Genomic DNA, 18,445 nt, shown 5'->3' on the forward strand with positions numbered 1-18,445 from the left:
CTTAGAACAGATTAGCATATGTTAACATACAAGTATGTTTAGTTTGTCTGCTCCGGTGTGACCGCTCACCGGTAAATTAATATTTTATATGAAACAAAGACTACTAGTATTTTAGCATTAAAAGCATTTTATATTATTAGACACAAAAAAGTGTCTAATTTTTTTTTGTTACCGGATCTCTACATCTGAAGATTTTGTGCCTTTACAGTGTTTTCTGACAGGATGAACAATGAAAGTAATAAGAAAGGACCACACACCTTGTGATATCTTGCATAATTAGGGAATTATTCCATAATTTTGTAATAATACTAAAGGAGGACCTAAAATTATCATAGCTGGCTACAGTGAGGGACATTAAGAATGTGGCTCTTGTAATGAGCAGCAGTGTGTTGTTGATGTCAGACTGATTTGAACTGATGGGGGCGCAAGAGTAACTCGAATGACCACTCGTTACAAGGTGTGCAGAAAAGCATCTCTAAACCCGTTGAACCTTGAAGCAAATGGGCTACAGTAGCAGGAGACCACATCGGGTTCCACTTCTGTCATTTAAGAACTGGAAACTGATGCTACAATTTACACGCGGTTACCAAAACTGGACCATAGAGACTGGAAAAGTCTCAGTTTGTTCTGCGACATTTGGCTGGTGGGATCTGAATGTGGCGTGAAGAATATAAAAAAGCATGGATCCGGCAAACACAGAACAGGAAAACGAGCGCACCCTCATCTACTGCTTGCCCCGCATCGTGTGGTTGGGCGGGGCTTGCAGCTGGTTAGGAAGAACAGCGAGATGGGGATGAAACGAGGTCAGGAAGGCTCCTCATCCGCGGATGCAAAGTCGTGCTTATATCAGCTGCTGCATTTACGTCTTTGACATAGGAAAATAGCTCCACACGGCCGATGCTATGCAAGTCAGGGTCATCGGGATCCCTCCATGCAAAGAGGCGATCAGCTGAGCCTCATGCAAGAAGCGAGCCGCACACAGCACTTGATGTAACGCACAGAAATTTTATTACATAACAGGCTTTACTGAGACAACACACAGCCAGTGAGCGACTGACAGCCGCTGTTACGGAAAACACCATCAGACAGATCTCACACACAAAGTCACGCACATTTTTAATCATAATTATGACAAACAGGCCAGAAAATACCACTAAACTGGACACTTTGGAACAGATCATTTTGGAGCCGAGACAGTAAAATTAAATATATAGATTTAAAAAAAAAAAAAAAAAAAAAGAAGAAGAAAGAAAGAAAGAAAAGAAAAGAAAATTAAAATGTGTTCTTCTGAAGTTTTATTTTATCCTGAAAATGATAATTTCTCTAAATATGGGGTTTTCCCTTGATGCACCACCAGGAGGCGGTAGAGTATATGATTACAACTCACGAGTCAAGTCACCTGGCTGTGAACAATCAGGCTGAGACATCGACACACAATACATTTCAAACACTTCATACAGCAAGAAAATTGTTTACATTTCAATTAATAATAAAAGGGAAAGTGAATGGGACGGATGTGATTTTTTTGTTTTTAAATACTTTATTGTATATAAATACGGAAGGGGGGGGTGTCAAGGAGCATCAGGGAAATATTCCTAATTTTTGGAGAAATCCTTCGTGCCTAGAAACACCACACAGAGACAAAAGAAATGCAGTCTTTAAGCATTCAGAGACAATAGCACTGAAAGGCTGATGCAGGTGTTTTTATTGTCTTTTACCTGTGTAAAACATTTTTTATGAGAAGAAGCTGTAGAGATAGGAGAACCCAACGATCCCAATGATGGCACAGCATAATGTAATCATCATCTTTTTCTGAAGAAGCAATCAGAAACACACAGTCAGACAAAGAGAGGAATCAGGCTTTACTTTGCGAGTCAACCCAATTATCAACATTGATCGACACTGGTTTGAGGAAACAACTGAGCAAAAGCAGAACAAAGGGTTATAGAGGTTTGTGTGTAACTGTGTTTGTAAAGAGACAGGAAAGGTGAAACGACTTACCCCCTTTTTTGACACGTGTGCACCAGTCTTTAAAAGCTGTACTTTGCAACACTGTGGTTAACATGCTGACAGCAGCTACTACACTCCAATAAAACACACACACACACACACACACACAAACACACACACCACTTTGCAACGAGCAGTCATCAGAAAGTGTAAAATTCAGTTACATGATTCCATTTCTGCAAGTCAAACACGACAAATAAACACTGGGTAATTTAACACATAAAATCTTTAATTTCTGATAAAATCATTGACATTTACACAGGTAAAAAAGCTTCAATTTTCTCTTATGTTCCAGTCTGTGCCAACGGCTCAAATAAAATGGATTGTGCCCCTAAATGATGATGATGCAGTGGGATTCTCATTTTAAAAAATTTAATTCAGTTTAAAATTTAATTCATGCTTAAGTTACAACATTGTTTTACTGAAATCAGCCTACTCCCTTATGCCAGGGCTTCTCCTCATGACTGGTTGGTACTGATTTTATGTACGGCTGGAATCACGTGCTTTAATTACCCTGTTAAAGCCAGTGGATGACAACCTGTGCACTTTGGTTTGGTAAACTGTCAGTTCCAAAGATTGTCTTTACCTCGACATGAAATGAAATGAATGAAATGATGCTGGACAACCATTACTGAATTCAACAGGGAGGTACACGTTGCTAAAGCTAATGTGATCTAATACACAGCCCTGCAACAATCCTGTCGTCTTGTGCATCTTTTTTTTGAAAATACAAGTTTTCTATGTACATTAAAATGACTTCTTTAAATAAAAATATAATGTTCATTTTAGTTGAAATTGTTCATTAAGACTCGATGGGCTTTTTGGAGGACGTACTTTGTGGTGCGGATGAACTGGTTACAGTAAGAGGTGTTTGTAATATTGTCCCCACCCCCCACATTCACTAATGAGGACAGTCTAAATATTAGACACACCTATGAAGTAAAGAGCAGCACACATACAGCCTCCGTGATGTTAAAAACGTCAAACCATTACATCCTAAGGCTGTGTAAACAAAAACTGAACATTATCACCTTCGCAAACATCAGATGTACTGCAGGACTGTGTCTAAAACTGGCAACTCAGTAGTAAAACCTAAAATATGCCTGTTAAGGCATTTCCCAGTAGTAAGACAAGACTAGCCAAGGATACTTTACAGAGTGCCCATTTGTATGTGACGTCATAAGCAACATGTCTTAGAACAGTAGAATAAATACTAAAAGACTATTCTGGCACTTATGGGAAACAAACCACTAGTGTTACTACCAGACTCTCTAAAACTCCTTTGGCATTGAAATATTTCTACAGCACTTTAACAGGAGGAGTAACTGTGTATATACATGTAAAAGCTTTGATTTGGGTTGTGAAAAGGATCAAATTTCAGCTGCTACAAGTAAGCAAGTAATGAGCGTTCATCACACGCGCCTGTAAGTTCATGAAATGTGTTCCCATAAGTGCAATCCTTCACATTTGTTTTTATTTAAACAACCAGTGATAATTACAGATATCTGAGCTACGCATTTGGAAATGTTAAAGTGCTGGAACTCCCCAAACCCTAACAACAACAACAACAACAACAACAACAACAAAAAGAAATCCCACAGCAGTGAAAATTCACCGGGGAGATTTTCAATCATAAAATCATATCAAGGCTCAAAGAATCAGGGAGTTTATGTGCTTCTGAAAGCTTTCAGATGACAAACGCTTCCCAGCTGATTCTTTGGCAGCAAATGTTGAACAGTGAAATGTTTAGTGACACTGAAGTGGTGTTTTGTTTCCCAATTCCCTTTTCGCCTTCACAGAGGTACAATAGACAATGTACCTCATATGTCAGCTTTGGTCTCGTTTCCTCATTCGCAGGAGAGCATCCTCAATTGTCCAAAAGTCTGTTTTATTCGATTGAAAATATCTGCAGGTTATTATACCCATATGGAGTGATCAGGATTGGTTTTTCCTTCTGCAGGCAGGCTGATGAATAATGGAGAGGATGTTGAATACACAGATGATGAGATGATGGCAGCGATCAGCCCTATAGTGTCTGGGTGAGGATGATGATGAGGATAATGAGAAGAACCACGGCACAGACCACAGCAATAATGATGATCTTCTACAGAGAGGGAGAAACATACACAGAAACAGCGTTGATGATGGGACACCTACAACTGAAAAGCACCCACAAACTCAACACCAGCAGGAACTAATTCGCCACAACAGTAACCAGAGGCAAGAGGCCCAGAACAGGAGAACAACAACACACCCAAAGTACTTCAAACAAGCACACACACCTCGAGTAAGCCCTCTGGATAGTAAGAAAACACACACTGAGCCTCAAAGGAAGTGCAAACTCCTTCCCAAAGCATGCCTAACAGACACACACCCATTATACAGCAGGTATTTGCTCAATTACTCACCCTTAGCACTTCTCTTACTCAAATAACTCATCATCATTTCTTTAATCCCACTGACAACCCGATTGCCAGAGCCACTATGATCACCAAGATCACCACAATCACAATTATTATCACCAGTTTCTGTTGGGGACAATTAAGACATAAATTATCAGATCCAATGTCAGTGTAAAAACAGCAGGACAGCAGGTCTTTACTATATGACAACAGCAGATGTATCAGATAACATCGATTACTCTTGAGGCTTATTTACCACAAAAACTATTGCACAAGACTGAAACAGGTTCAGGGTTGATTGTCTGTTGTCCTGAAAATACAACAGTTTGCCTTTGCACACACAATCTGTAACAGCCAGAAGCAAGCACACAACATCTCCAACCCTACAACACAGCAGCGGTTGTGGTTACAGCCTTCATGTGTAAACTGCACATCAACACAGTAAGGATGAAGCTGAAGAGAAAGGACAGAAAGAAAAGAAGCTGTGCGTGTGTGTGTGTGTGTGTGTGTGTGTGTGTGTGTGTGTGTGTGTGTGTGTGTGTGTGTGTGTCGGTGGGAGGGAGGATGCTTTTTATTCTGCTACGTGTTGCTGGGCAGGTCACAGTGGTGTTTAAAGCACAGGGTTCCACAGGCCACAGGGTGGTAACGGAGCAGGTAGAGGGGGTCGGAGAGCACAAGTCACCACAGGGGGAGGTGGGAATGGTCTTCAAACAGGTTTCCCAAAAGCATCCTCTCGTGGAAGAGGAATTCCAACTATTCCCAACCTGAAAATAAAAAACAACCGTGAACAGGAGTTGCCTTCAGGACTCCTGCTTGACGATTGTTGGGGTTGAGGACTGTGTGCAGGCCTCTCTGGGACGGGATCCTTCTGAGGACAGGAAATGACACCGCACAAGAGCTTGTGACAGGTTGTTTGTTTTTAACCATCCCACATACTGATGGTATGCTATCCAATGGAGCTGTATCATCTCCACACTAGTTAATGCTATCAGTGCGTGTAAATCTAAATTAGGGGAGTTAATGTTACAGATCTTTTAAGGGCACCTGTCAGGCTGAACAGGGTAAACTGAAAGTCTAAACATGAAAAGGAAGGTTAACCAGGGGAGACATCTTTACTTTGTTTTTTTTTTTGTTTTTTTATTATTGCTTGAACAGCTTATTGTGGACTGTGATTACCTCTGGCACTAAATTTAGAAAAACCCCTATAACTGCATTTAACGAGTCACTAACATGTAAATGTTGAAGGTCAAGCTTCTATGTTTGAAATCAAGTTAGCTTTTAAGAGAACAATTTTCAAAAGCCAAAAATCTTTTATTTTGTTAACAGAGTTAGCACTTTTCACTGATGATGACTTAGACTTCAAAAGTTAAGATAATTCTTTCTTGACAATATTTTTTTGGTTTTTGTTTAGCCTGAAGGACTTTTTAGAGGGTTTACTACCCTGTACAACCTGCATTACACCTGCATGACGGTGCAGTTTCATTAGGTTCTGCTCAACATGAGACAGAAGAAAGCAGACTACATTTCCATATGCCGAACATATTCTAATTCAATCAGTCGGGCTGGAGAACGCAGCTTTTTTGTCCCATGGTGTCAAAGTTATTCTGTTTAATTGTAATTTTTAATCTTTGTCCTGCTTGTTCAGAACTATAACTAGATTTGTAAACGCAAAGTTATTAAATCAATAACTCCAGTGCTTTTGGGAAACCTGACCATTGTTTTCGATGATTATCACTCACACGGCGAGCCTCTTGCTGAAACTTTGCAGCTTTTTTAGTGTCTGCAACAGCGCGCTCCACAAAGCCCACCGACTGGTCCATGTTGCTCTCGATCCTGTCAATCATTCCACCCTGATGTAAACGGCATCAGAGGTAAAGAAACATAGCAGTGAAATTAAACAGAAAGAGAGAGAAAAAGACAAGCACCAGCAATGCAACAGTTGATGCAAACGGCAACGTGTGCGAGTACTGGGTGAGGGAGGGTGAGAGAAACATGGTGAAGGGAGGATATGTAGGCACACTATGTGGTTTAAGTGTGTCAAACAGTGAGGAGTGCAACAGTGTACAGAAGATAAGCAGGAAAAAAAAGACAAAAGCGGCTTGGTGCTATGACTGGAAAGAAAAAAAAAAAGAAAGCCATTACCTTGCGTGCTTTGGTCTGATACCTTACAGCTTTTTTGGTCTGCTCCTTTGCTGCTTCTATGTGGTCCACCGACTTGGATATATTCTGCTCTATGTTTTCTACCAAGTCACCCTGAAAAACATGCAACATTCTGTAAGGTACTGACACTTAAGCAGAAATGAGAAGCAGATTGGGTTAAATACAGAGGAATAAATCCGGTTAGAGGGGTATTACATGTTCACTGAACAGGTAGATTGCCAACACCTGCACTGAGGATCTCAGGGGTTTGTTTTGAATTCTGACATTTAATTTTAACTTGAATAACTTTTTATAGCCTCATATAGAGATCTATAAAGAGAGATCCAGGACATCAGCCTTGGTGGAGAATTAGCTCCGGAAGCACCCTTCTAGTTCTCTTCTGTAATTCAAACTTTCAAACGTAAAACTGGAATTAAAAGTGGCAGGAAAAAAAAATATCCAAAACAATCTCACAGCACAACATGAAACATGTGCATAACAACCCTTACCTTACAAAGCCTTTTCCTCAGACAGCATGATGCAAGCAACAAGAAATATGTGGTTATATTTAGTTAAGAGGCTAACAGTAATGTCCCTGTACCAGCTAGTTAGAAGTTTGTTGACCTTGATGATTTATTCACTAATGCATTTGTATTGGTACCGTTAACGCAGAGTGATGGGATGGAGGTGACAGTGGCAGAAGAGCGCAAAGAGTAAAGGAAAGACATACAGCTGGAAAAGAGTAAACAGAGTAATGATGTGCAAAGAGTTGGATACAATGAGGGCTGAACACAAGGCCATGGAGAGGATTTAAGGATGAATTCAATGAATGAACAAGCAAATAACTAGAATGAAATGACAGGCAGGTGGATGCAGAGGAGCGTACCTGGCTCTCGACCAGCATGGCGATGTCTACAAACATATCGTGCAGCTCCTTAATACTACTCTCCAGACGGACGATGTCTTTGTGTCTGGCTTCAATCTCATTCAGGGCTTGTTTGGAGATCCCCGAGTCTATAATCTGTGCAAAGGAGAGGCTTAACATTACCGCACAGCATCAGTTTAAACACAGGTGGCTAAATGGATATTTGGCATTGATTCAAATCAATGTGTATTCACTTAAAACGGCACCAAGCTAGAAAACAGTTGTTGTGATACAGCCTAAAAATCTAAAATCTATTCAAGGACACCACTACACAACAGTCCCGTCCTGCCCAGCAGTTGGACTCCTTAACAGTTAAGTGAGGTCAAAGTCTAGCCTGTTTGTTACAGGAATGTGAGACGCCGTATCTGAAAATATCAAGTCAAGCTGTGCGTCCTTGTGCAAGAAATTCCTCCCTACTTGTGTATTTTTTATCAACGTGAGCTCAGAGAATCTTGGCTCCATTTTCAAGTTTTTCCAGCTGCTGTGTGTAGCCAAAGCAACACAACACAATGCTCCTTATCTCAGTGTGTCATGAACAGACTGAGTGTGAGTCAGGTTGACTCCTAAGCGCCAATAATTAGCTGACACAAGCAGTTTAAGTTTTACTGAGAAACTGACAACTCGGCTTTCACAGTTCAACCACATCATGGTGGAGTTAACGTTAAGGTACGTTAAGGAAAATGCATATACGTGCACAAACGCACACTCTTACCCCTGCAGTGAACACAGCAGCATTACCACCCTCCAACATCTCCTCTAGTTCTTCATCCGTAGTTGCTTTTCCAGCTGGAGAGGAAAGGGAAAAAGGAAAAGGAGCGGGATTAATGACAAAGACGACAACGGAACCGTCAGATGTCTTTGTTGGTGTCGTTGTGACTCACTGATCTCGAGCTGTCTCTGAATACGTCCTTTACTCCTCTCCCGGAAATCCACCTGAGCTTCATTATACTTTGTCATCACCTCCACAAACTTCCTAGACAGCACTGCATGCTGGGAGGTAACAGAATAACAATGAAATAGCTTATAAGTAACACTTTTAAATGATGAATGCAGAAACCTGAAGACAAAGACGTGTATTTGTCCCATCTTCCTCCCCTCACCCCCGACCAGTTGCGGCAGATGGCTGCCCCGCCCCAAAACTCGTTCTGCTGGAGGTTTCTTCCTGTTAAAAGGAAGTTTTTTCTTCCCACAATTGCCAAAGCACTTGCTCATAGGGTTTCATTTTATTGTTGGAGTTTTCTGTGTTTTCTCTGTACTGTTGTAGGGTCTTTACCTTACTATATGAAGCACCTTGAAGCAACTGTTGTTGATTGATTGAAATTGAATATTTTAGAAATGCCAAACATTTATTAAAGTCTTAAAGCAGAAGTATTAACAAGCACCCTCTTCTCTTAATTCTCTGTTTACCCACTTTTACCTAAAATACAACAAATAAGACCATCAGAAAACAATCAACCTCACATACAACGCCCAGCATGAGGGGGAAGTTTACAAGCAAAGCGCTTTCTCAGAAGGTTACTTGAATCGTCTGAAGGAGATGATTTACCTGTGATTTACGTATCCGCGTGTCAGCCGACACCCTCTCCTGCTCTTCTGACTCCAGATTCCTCTCAATGGCTGGGAAGAAGGCAGAGTTACTTCACTTAAACAACCTTGAACTGATTAAATATAACACCACTATTCACTTGTTTACTAATCCAATAAACATACAAGTTATTCATAATGACAGGCTGTATGTAGAAATGGAAGCGGGACTCACTCTTGAGTTTGTTCCTCGCACCGTTGGCCAACTTCTTTATGTCATTGGTGATCGCCTCCAAGTCCTCCTGTGTTTCTGTGCAGGATACAGCATAGTGCAGATTTTCAGTGCTGACGCCTTTCCTGATCAATGTTGTGTTATTTTGTAACGCAAAAAAATGAAGTAAATGTCAGAGCTGGTGGTGACTTCTTACTCTGATCTGATGTGGGAGCAGACAAGATGACAGAGTAAAGCTTTTTCACTTCTGTCACGTTCTCATCGATTTTATCAATATTGTTTCTGATTACCTCGATCTGTAACACAAGGACACACCGCAAATGGCAAACACATGCAAATCTCACCATCTTAGAACACGCAGGTCCTCGTGAATGCAAGTGAAGCAAAACAATCACACTCAGTGCATACATACACCCATAGCAGCACTTACCTCAGAAAAGAACTCATCCATGAAGCCTGCGTTGTCCACAGCAATCTCCACGTCATCATCATCTTGATCACACACCTATAAGAATAAACAGAAAGAGCAGGACTAAGAGCGTGAGGTGGTAGGCCCGCAGGCCCTATGTTTCTCAGTGGCTTTTCATTATTCATGTAGAACAAGCCCATCCAAAAATTTTCCTTGTCAATCTGTTGTCTTTAGGTTAAGAGCCGACTACTTGCTGCACATTTATGGTATTAATTATTTAATCCATATTTTGGGGCTTCGCCAGAAAGAAAACCAGCACTGTTAACACTGCACTGCATTAAAGGTCCATGCAAAACCCCCTAAAATTTATTTTTAAATCCAAAACCAGCCATTTGTTTAGGACATCAGTAAAATGTTAACTATTCAAAATGCCTTACAACAACCTGCAAGAAGACAAAGGGGCTGAAACTGAGTTTATACAACTTTAATCTGAGGACTTCCTGTTTGGTGATTGTGGGCAGCGTTGTCCTGCTTTCATGTTTCATGCTGAAAAACAATTTCAACCTAATTTCAGTATGGAGAGGTAGTTTAGTGCATTTTCAGCATGTTACATAAATCAACAGGATAAAAGAAAAAATAAAACTCTTAGCTCGTGTGTGCATGTGAAGCATGTGTCCTGAAGTAGTGACATTGGTTGAAAAATGTGAGGTAGTAAGTCCTGCAGTCCACTACAAGGTACACTAACTAAAAGTTTTGTTTTACAAGGGGTAAAAATACTGTACATTTCTGAAATTAAAATCAAATCAAAGTTAAGACTCTCAACTTGAACAAACAATTTAAGCTCAAACACCAGAATCTTAATATTAGCAAAAAAGTATAATTTAACCTCCCTCAAAGCCATAAAATGTGGAAGCTGCAGTTTCTGTCATTTTGAAAATTAAGTCCGTGTGCTCTGTTAACCCAGCCGCCACACATGCAACATCAATGGAAAGCACAGGATTTCCCTTAGACTCCATAAATTGTGCTTGACATAGAGGTCTCAGACTCATGTCAACGACAGAGGACAAAAATGAACTGCTGGGTCTTAGAAGAATAACCTCGATATCGGTGCCTCCAACACTGTCAAACAGCACCACGGACTAGCTTGCAGATTTCCCGATCCAGATCTGGGAGGATCACATCCAGAGGATGCCCAGTTGTTGTCTGGAGTGCAAACAGGCATGTGGAGGTCATCCATGCAACTGAGCTATTTTATAACAGTTGGATCATCCTGTAGCTCTAACCCATCTGAGACTTTTCTCATGTATTACATATTACTGTAGCAATAAAGTATGTTTGCCATGATATTTGCAATTAGATAGATAAAAAGAATACATAAATAAATAATGATATAACAAACCAGACATGGTTCAAAACCAATCTTCCATCCACTGTCTTAACTACTGATCCAACTAGCAGTGTACACCCAGCATCCCCCTGGGGGCTCCAAACCTCTGTTTAAATAATTCAAAGCTACGTCCGAGTCCATTAAACTCTGCACTTGTTATTTTTTGTATCTCTAAAACCAATATTTAAATTAAACCTTTAACACCGGTGCTAACTATAAAAAAAAAAAAAAAAAATTAGGTCAGCAGTGGAGACTCCAGGAAGTTCCTGTTCCCAGCCAGAAGTTAAGTCTGGTATTCACCTATAAAAACCACACCCTGAAACTTCAACACTTTGGTCCTCGCATGGATTATAATGTGGTTAGTTGTGAGCTTTAGAGGTGCTGCTAGGGGAAGTATTTCCCATCTCAACGTCAAGCTAAACAAACTGGCTGGAGTCTAGTGAGAAGAAGGATATCTCTATCTGTAGGGTAAATACGAAGCCTCAAACAACCAAACAACATTAAAGGAAGTGTATTCAAATCACACTGCTATGCGAGATCTTAAATAAAAAAAATAATAATAAGCAGCTGTGCTTTCAAAGTAGAGTCAAAACAATAAAATTAGTTTAATTTAAAATTTAATTTACAACTTTACACATTTATTTTAGAGAGTTTTTCTGTTTAATTTCTTTTTTCTGAAGTTTTTCTGGTTGGGGTGGAAAAGCCACCGAACACCGTTTAGACCGTGAGCCTCCATGCAAAGCTATACTAATGAAATTGCTTCCTGGTTAGCAGCTCAGCCTGACCCTAATCAGTTTACATCCAGCATTTCATCAGAATGCTTCACGCTGCTGACTATACGTGTCACAAGTGACGGGCAGTAAACACAAGTCAGCACTGATGGTTTGCTACGCACGCACCAAGCACTGGCAGTGAATATTTAACATCTAGGACCAGAGGCAGCCTCCAAGATGTCAACCAATTTTCACTCTAAGCTGACTTTAACAAAACTGAGGCAGAGTGAACGGACATCACGGCCATGCCGTGACTGCGTTTGATAAAGCGAGAGAAAGAAAGAAAGAAAAAAAAAAAAAAGCAGCTCTATTTGCTTCCTCCCTTCTAATTACTTCTGCTTTTAAGTTAAATATATTCTGATCAGACACCCGATGAGCTGTTCCAGGCGTTTGTCCCGAGTTTGTGCTTTGTAACAGGTGACTCTGTGTGACCTGCAGAGGTCCACAAATTTGGAATTAGCTTCAAAGCACTGATTTAGGTTAGTATGACAATGTATGTTGGAAATTAAAGATGTATTTGCTGTATATTATCTGAGGTTTGGGCTCTTACTTATGGAGAGGCCCATTTCACAAATAACCGTCTTATATATTATCATTTTGGAATTTGTATTTTAATTAATTTGTGAAACCTTTGGCTCTTCAGGTGTGCACCCAGGTCAAAGTCGAGGCTTGGAAAATGTTAAGACGTCATCGGTTTGATGCCTCTGATGTCATATCAGCTGACTCACACACAGTATTTACAATAGCAAGCTCAATAAATATTACGGTTCATTCACGCTGCACCTGTCCTGTGCTCCTGTTGTGCTTCTTTTCACTGTCATATTCAAACAGTAAGCATTTTCTTTTGCAGTCCTCAGTTTCTGGACAGTTTCAACATTTCCTGACATTTTACAGACAAAAATGATTAACTGAGAGAATAATCAGCAGATTCATCAGTATTGAAAGTAATCATTAACCCTTCTGAGCAGTAACTTTTACTGCAACTGCACGAATGCTGACTTTTAGACTTGGCCTTTAACCTTCCAGCCTTCATCTAAAATTTGAATTGCAAATGTAGCCGAGACCATTTGCTTCAGGCTGGCGTACCTACAGCAGTAGTTGAACTGAGAGTTTCCAGGACATAGTGCTTGCTTTTGAATCTCTCGGAGAGTTATTCATCAAACGCACCACTCAGACTCACGCACACTCTCACACTGCATTTCTGCTCTTGTGAGATAAGACCAAGCACTCACTTCCTTCCAGTGTCTCTCATTCAGCAAAAACAAGAGGAAAGGGAGTGATGTGTGCACCAAACCAAACAACCAAAGACCACACACACACACACACACACACACACACACACACACACACACACACACACACACACACACACACACACAGGCCACTGCTTGTAAAAACATCGTGATAATGACAGGAACAGTCAGAGGCAGTGACCTTATCCAAGTCATCAAGAAAACTTTAACAGCATTACTCAATAAACTCACTTGCTCATCTCATGACTTTACTTCACTTCAGAAGACACACAGAAATTCTTGGATCAAACTCCTACGAACCATTTCAGCTTAAAGTTTGGGAGATGGCCAACTCTTCATGATTGGTTTGCGAGATGTCAAATATTTGGGAGGCATGTTTAGACAGGTGAACAAGGTTTATAAGAAACAATATCTAACACAAGCTTTAAATGGTGCTGCGAGCCAAAATCCAGCCAGACTGTTGGTGAATTAGATTTGCTCGCTTAGAAATAAAAAATAGAATAAAAAAAACAAAAAGCATGACAGCTATAATCTCATGCAGAAGATTGCATTTAAGATTTTGATGGCTGCACAGTGGGTAAAATTAGGTCAAGTGGACATCAAGATTAGAAAACATCAAACACGCAGCACAGCAACAGTGCATAAAAAAAAAAAATCGGTCTGAGCAATTTCTTTTTCCCTTTTATGCAAACTTTTCCATTGTGTTCATTCTGTATACAAAGCACCGTCATGTTGCATAATTCTTCTTAACAAGGCAATGGCTCGACAGAGTCTGAGGCAAACACGCTGACCTTCATAAAATGGTTCATTATTCACCATTTTTAAGTTTTGCATTTCTAAATTTTCAGAAAAAGTTAGAAGGAATCAAAGAAATGAATAATAAAAAAAAAACAACTTTATAAGCAACTCACATCTTTAAGCTACTGAAAGCCAAGGGCCAGTTACTCTGACTGCAATCATGGCCAATTAAAAGAAACGAGGTGGTGATAAATTGCTAGATTTTGGCTCTGTAACCTCAGGCTTAGGCTATTTATAATGCAGTTATCTGACAAAAAGAATTTGGTTTGCTGTTTGTTTGTGTTAAGTTGAGTAAATCCAAGAAGACTGGGCTTTTTTTGTTGTTGTTTCTTAATCAGGATTCACTTGTTAAACTAGCTTGCTAGCATTACCTGATAACACGACACTTCACTCCTTCATCTAAAGATGATCGATTCTGGCTCCTTTTAGCTGCAAAGCTAAGCCTCAAAATGCGACATGTATGGAAGCTTGTTTCTGCCATGAAAAAACATCATTTTTTGCGTGCTCGTTAGCAGCTGAGAATGGGGATAGTGGAGTTGAAACTATGTGGGCACCAGCAGAGCTACAGGACAAGATCGACCAATCGGAAAAAAGAAACAAATATAAAAACAGCAGAGGTTTTGATGATCAATAAAAAGTTAACAGCTAAGCAAAAAAAATAAGAAAATCATTTTGGAAAGTCATTTGTAAGGATTTGTTGTTTCCTCAGTCTAATATGAAGTTCAGTTTTTGGACAATTTGTCGATAAATAATGCAGAAAATAATCAGATAAAATCCATAATAACAAGAAATGTTAGTTACTGATGTCTGAGCAACAGCATTTTCTGTGGGATGGTTTAAAAATGAGCTGCTAGCTTTAAAAGCAGTAGCACAGGGACCTGGGGTCAGATTTACAGCAGTGTGGTGACAGAAGCCTATTTAGTCCATCAGCAGTTGTGTTGATGCAAAGCATCTGACAAGGGATTTAAAAACTCCATATGGCAATGAAGACGGCATGTTTACGCCGTTACATTTTTACCACTGGGTGTAAAGTGCTTTGAGTGACTGATAAGACTAATAAAGTGCTACATAACTGCACGCCATTTACGATTTGTGCTAGTATCTGAGTCAGGTTAGGAAGCAGAGCAGCACCAGAACCCCAGCTCGTCACTGAAAACACAGAACTGAAAACCAGATGAGCTTAAATGAAAGTGCATTTGAAAATACTATGAGGGAACAGAAAGGCAGAACAACAGAAAGTAACAGTCATGTTAGTCTAGCTCACAAGTGAGGTTACCAACTTCTCCTCTCAGTATTTCTCTAAAAATAGCCAAACAAAACAAGCGTAAAGTGGAGCTTGGCCAATAAGCTGCCACATGTAACAGTACAACAACTTCAGCAAATTACGATTCTGCGCTTCATATGGTTTATAAAAGTGCCAAGGTCTTCAGTACGTCAGGTGATGTGATAATGATGCCAGTGGCGTAAGCAAACATTGACATGAACCCACACACACAGCCTAGATTACTGTCGGCAAGTTAAACATTAGAAAGGAAACTCAAGGAGGGAAATGAAGACGGGGGATAAGGTGGGAAGATAAAGAAACACAGGAGTAAAGGCAGGTGAAGGTAGTCGGAAAAGACACAAGTATTACTGGAGAAAAATTACAAATGTCACACAGCCTGCTAATAAACACATGTCTGGCCGAGTTCTGCTTACATCTGTACTTCCTTTAATGTAAAGCCAACTGTGTTGTGATAAAGATATCTGGGAGTGGGGGGAGGTGAGGAATACCACAGCTCAAACAATTTTAAAACACGGCAAATATTTGACCAGCAGTTTTAGGTAGCTATAGCAACACAACATCCCTCAACACACGCCATCATGAGTTACTGTACAACAGCAGCAGTATAACCCAATTCAGAAAAGGAGAGGTAAGTGACGTGAAAATGTGGGAGATTTGCGCTGTACTGCACCATTATTGATATAGACCCACTGGCCACTTTGCTAGAACCCCATTCCTTCAGAACTGCCTTAATTTTTCATGGCATGCCAGAAACCTTCTTTTCAGTCCATCCTGACAGGATTGTATCACAATCTTGATGCATTCTCAATCATCCAGGAAAGTAAATCTCCAAAAGTTGATTCTGTTCATCTGGACATAGCGTTTTGTGGGAGAAATGTTTCTCCCACAAAACGCTACGTCCAGATGAACAGAATCAACTTTTGGAGATTGTATCACAATGTTGCTGCAGATTTGTTGGCAGCATGTCCATGCTGTGAATCTCTCATTTCACTGCATCCCAAAGGTACTCTACTGAAGTAAGATCTAGTGGACACGCTCAACACAATACTCAGGTAAGCAACGCTCAGTTGATATTAAGGAACTCAAAGTGTGTAAAGACAACATGCCCCACACCACAAAACCACTACCAGCAGCCTTAACTGTTGAGACATGCAGGAAGATCCATGCTTTCATGTTGTTAACGGCAAATTCTGACCCAACTACCTGAATGTTGCAGCAGAAATCAAGACTCTTCAGATAACGCAACGTTTTCCAGTCCTCTATTGTCCAATTTTGGTGAGCCTGTGTGAACTATAACTTCAGTTTCCTGTTCTTAGCTGACACAAGTGACATCCAGGGTGGCTGTAGCTCAGGAGGCAGAGCAGGTCATCTGCTGATCGGAAGGTTGGTGGTTTGATCCTTGGCTCCCCCAGTCTGCATGCTGAATATCCTTGGGCAAGATACTAACCACAAGTTGCTCTCCAGTGCATCCATTGGAGTATGAGTGTTCAGTATGTGTGCAGTTAGAAAGCACTTATAAGCATAGGAAAAAAGAAAAGTCACATGTTGTATAAAGCGCTATATAGGAGTCCATTTACATGCGGTGTGGTCTTCTGCTGCTGTAGCCCATCTGTAACAAGTGGTCATTTGAGTTACTGCTGCCTTTCCATCAGCTAAAATCAGTCTGGCCATTCTCCTCTGACCTCTGACACCAACAAGGGATTTTCGCCCAGAGAACAGCCGCTTACTGGATACATTCTCTTTTTCAGACCATTGTCTGCAAACCCTAGAGGTGGTGGTGGGGGGAAATCCCAGTAGATCATTTCAGCATTTCTGAAATACTCAGACCAGCTCATCTGACACCAACAACTACACCACGCTCAAAGTCACTTAAAAAAAGTCACCCCTCTTCTCCATTCTTGTTAATGCCAACATGGCTAAATGCACTCAGTTGCTGCCATGTGATTGAGTAGCAGATGAATAGGTCAAATGTCTGATTATCTTCATTTCTAAATAAATAGATAAACAAATTATCAAGGTGCTGGGACCAGATCCTTCTTTCTTCAAGAACTATAATAAAGTCCTCCCTTTTATCCAGCAACAGTTAATCAATACCAATGAAAACAGAGTGACTCACCTAAGTTATTTTTAGCCACGATACACCGGGATATATAAATTAAGCTCAATTTCACTGTAATTGCTTGGGTAAATATGACCTGTTGAGCTGCAGTTCAAGTTAATAAGAATTAACCTCTACTTCAAACCTTCTACTCAGAAGTGAAAGCACAAAACATGTCTTGGATCACTTTCACCCAGCACTTCCATTCCCAATCATTATCCAAGCTGTAATGTCACTACAGCCATCACATGAGTTACATCATCATATATCTCACTATTGTTGTTTGTTTTGTTTTTTATATATGCTACATATTTATGGTAAAGGCTTAAATCAAAGAGTATAAAAATTTCATTTTACAAATCCTAACCTCAAACATCTTAAAATGGTCGTTTTTCTTTTTCGGAGTGTACAGAGTCAATATTGATGAGTAAAAGGAGACACTTTCAGAAAACTCAACGTTTCCTAAATACTACTTACCGCTTTAAGCTGCTCCAATCGGTCCTTCATTTTTAGGCGGTTAGCTTCACAGTATTAAAATAAAGAAATAAACACAATATTGTGCAAAAAGGGTTTAAAAAAAAACTAGTCCCAATCTCTCAATTTCTCAGCCAGCTGCCAAGCTAGCTGTGCAACAGAGACCCACCGCCAGTGAGGCAGAAAATTAAACTCCCCAAAAGTCTTGACAGATGTGCCTGAGAAAACGACTTTTTTCTGAAAACAGGAGTCTTTCCGTCGCTTTTCCATACAATATGGCTGCTGGGTTTGAAGCCAGTGTTTTTTCTTGCTAAATCTCCTCGCTCAGGGGATTAAAACAACAGTTGTGTGGAGCCGTATAATCTGTTTCTCCGCTGGCTACCAGTAATCATTCTAAAACGCACTTTTATGGCTAACGCATGCGCAGACAAGTCCCCCGATCGCGGGGATGAAGCCACGCCCTGAGCCACCTGCACTCGTGATGCATTCAGGTATTGTAGGAATAATAAACTGACTAACCTGCGGATTTGTTGGAAACCCTTTTAGTAATATATAATAAGGAATCAAATGTGATTATTTTTGTCTTATGAGGGAATTTAGAGAAAGATATGGTGTCACAGAAGATAAACATCCACAGAGTCTCACAACAGCTTAACAACATGCTGTTAAATAACAAGTAGCCTGGTTGATCCAGTATAAAGGTAAGAAGGTAATAACGGAAGTCTTAGTATGTTAG

The 18,445-nt window shown here is 40.2% G+C and overlaps 1 protein-coding gene across 5 annotated transcripts; it reads right to left on the bottom strand.

Moving 5' to 3' along the window:
* Positions 1-985: 985 nt before the first annotated feature.
* On the bottom strand, positions 986-18,114 carry stx3b (syntaxin 3b). 5 transcript variants are annotated; one of them, XM_063496813.1, is made up of 12 exons: positions 17,713-18,113; positions 9,663-9,737; positions 9,429-9,528; positions 9,236-9,310; positions 9,023-9,093; positions 8,358-8,466; positions 8,189-8,262; positions 7,438-7,572; positions 6,555-6,665; positions 6,152-6,262; positions 1,719-1,812; positions 986-1,621 (listed from the first exon to the last, which is right to left on the bottom strand). In XM_063496813.1, the coding sequence occupies exons 1-11, from the start codon at positions 17,740-17,742 to the stop codon at positions 1,735-1,737; spliced, it is 969 nt and encodes a 322-aa protein (XP_063352883.1). In that variant the 5' UTR covers positions 17,743-18,113; the 3' UTR covers positions 986-1,621; positions 1,719-1,734. The 5 variants fall into 5 exon arrangements, with proteins under 5 accessions (XP_063352883.1, XP_063352867.1, XP_063352860.1 ...); XM_063496797.1 differs by lacking the exon at positions 6,555-6,665 and having other exon boundaries at positions 17,713-18,112; XM_063496790.1 differs by lacking the exons at positions 986-1,621; positions 1,719-1,812; positions 6,152-6,262 and adding exons at positions 1,820-4,114; positions 4,419-4,538 and having other exon boundaries at positions 17,713-18,114.
* Between the last annotated feature and the right edge of the window lie 331 nt (positions 18,115-18,445).

This window comes from Pelmatolapia mariae, linkage group LG2 (genome assembly GCF_036321145.2).
Source record: "Pelmatolapia mariae isolate MD_Pm_ZW linkage group LG2, Pm_UMD_F_2, whole genome shotgun sequence".
Classification (NCBI taxonomy): Eukaryota; Metazoa; Chordata; class Actinopteri; order Cichliformes; family Cichlidae; genus Pelmatolapia; species Pelmatolapia mariae.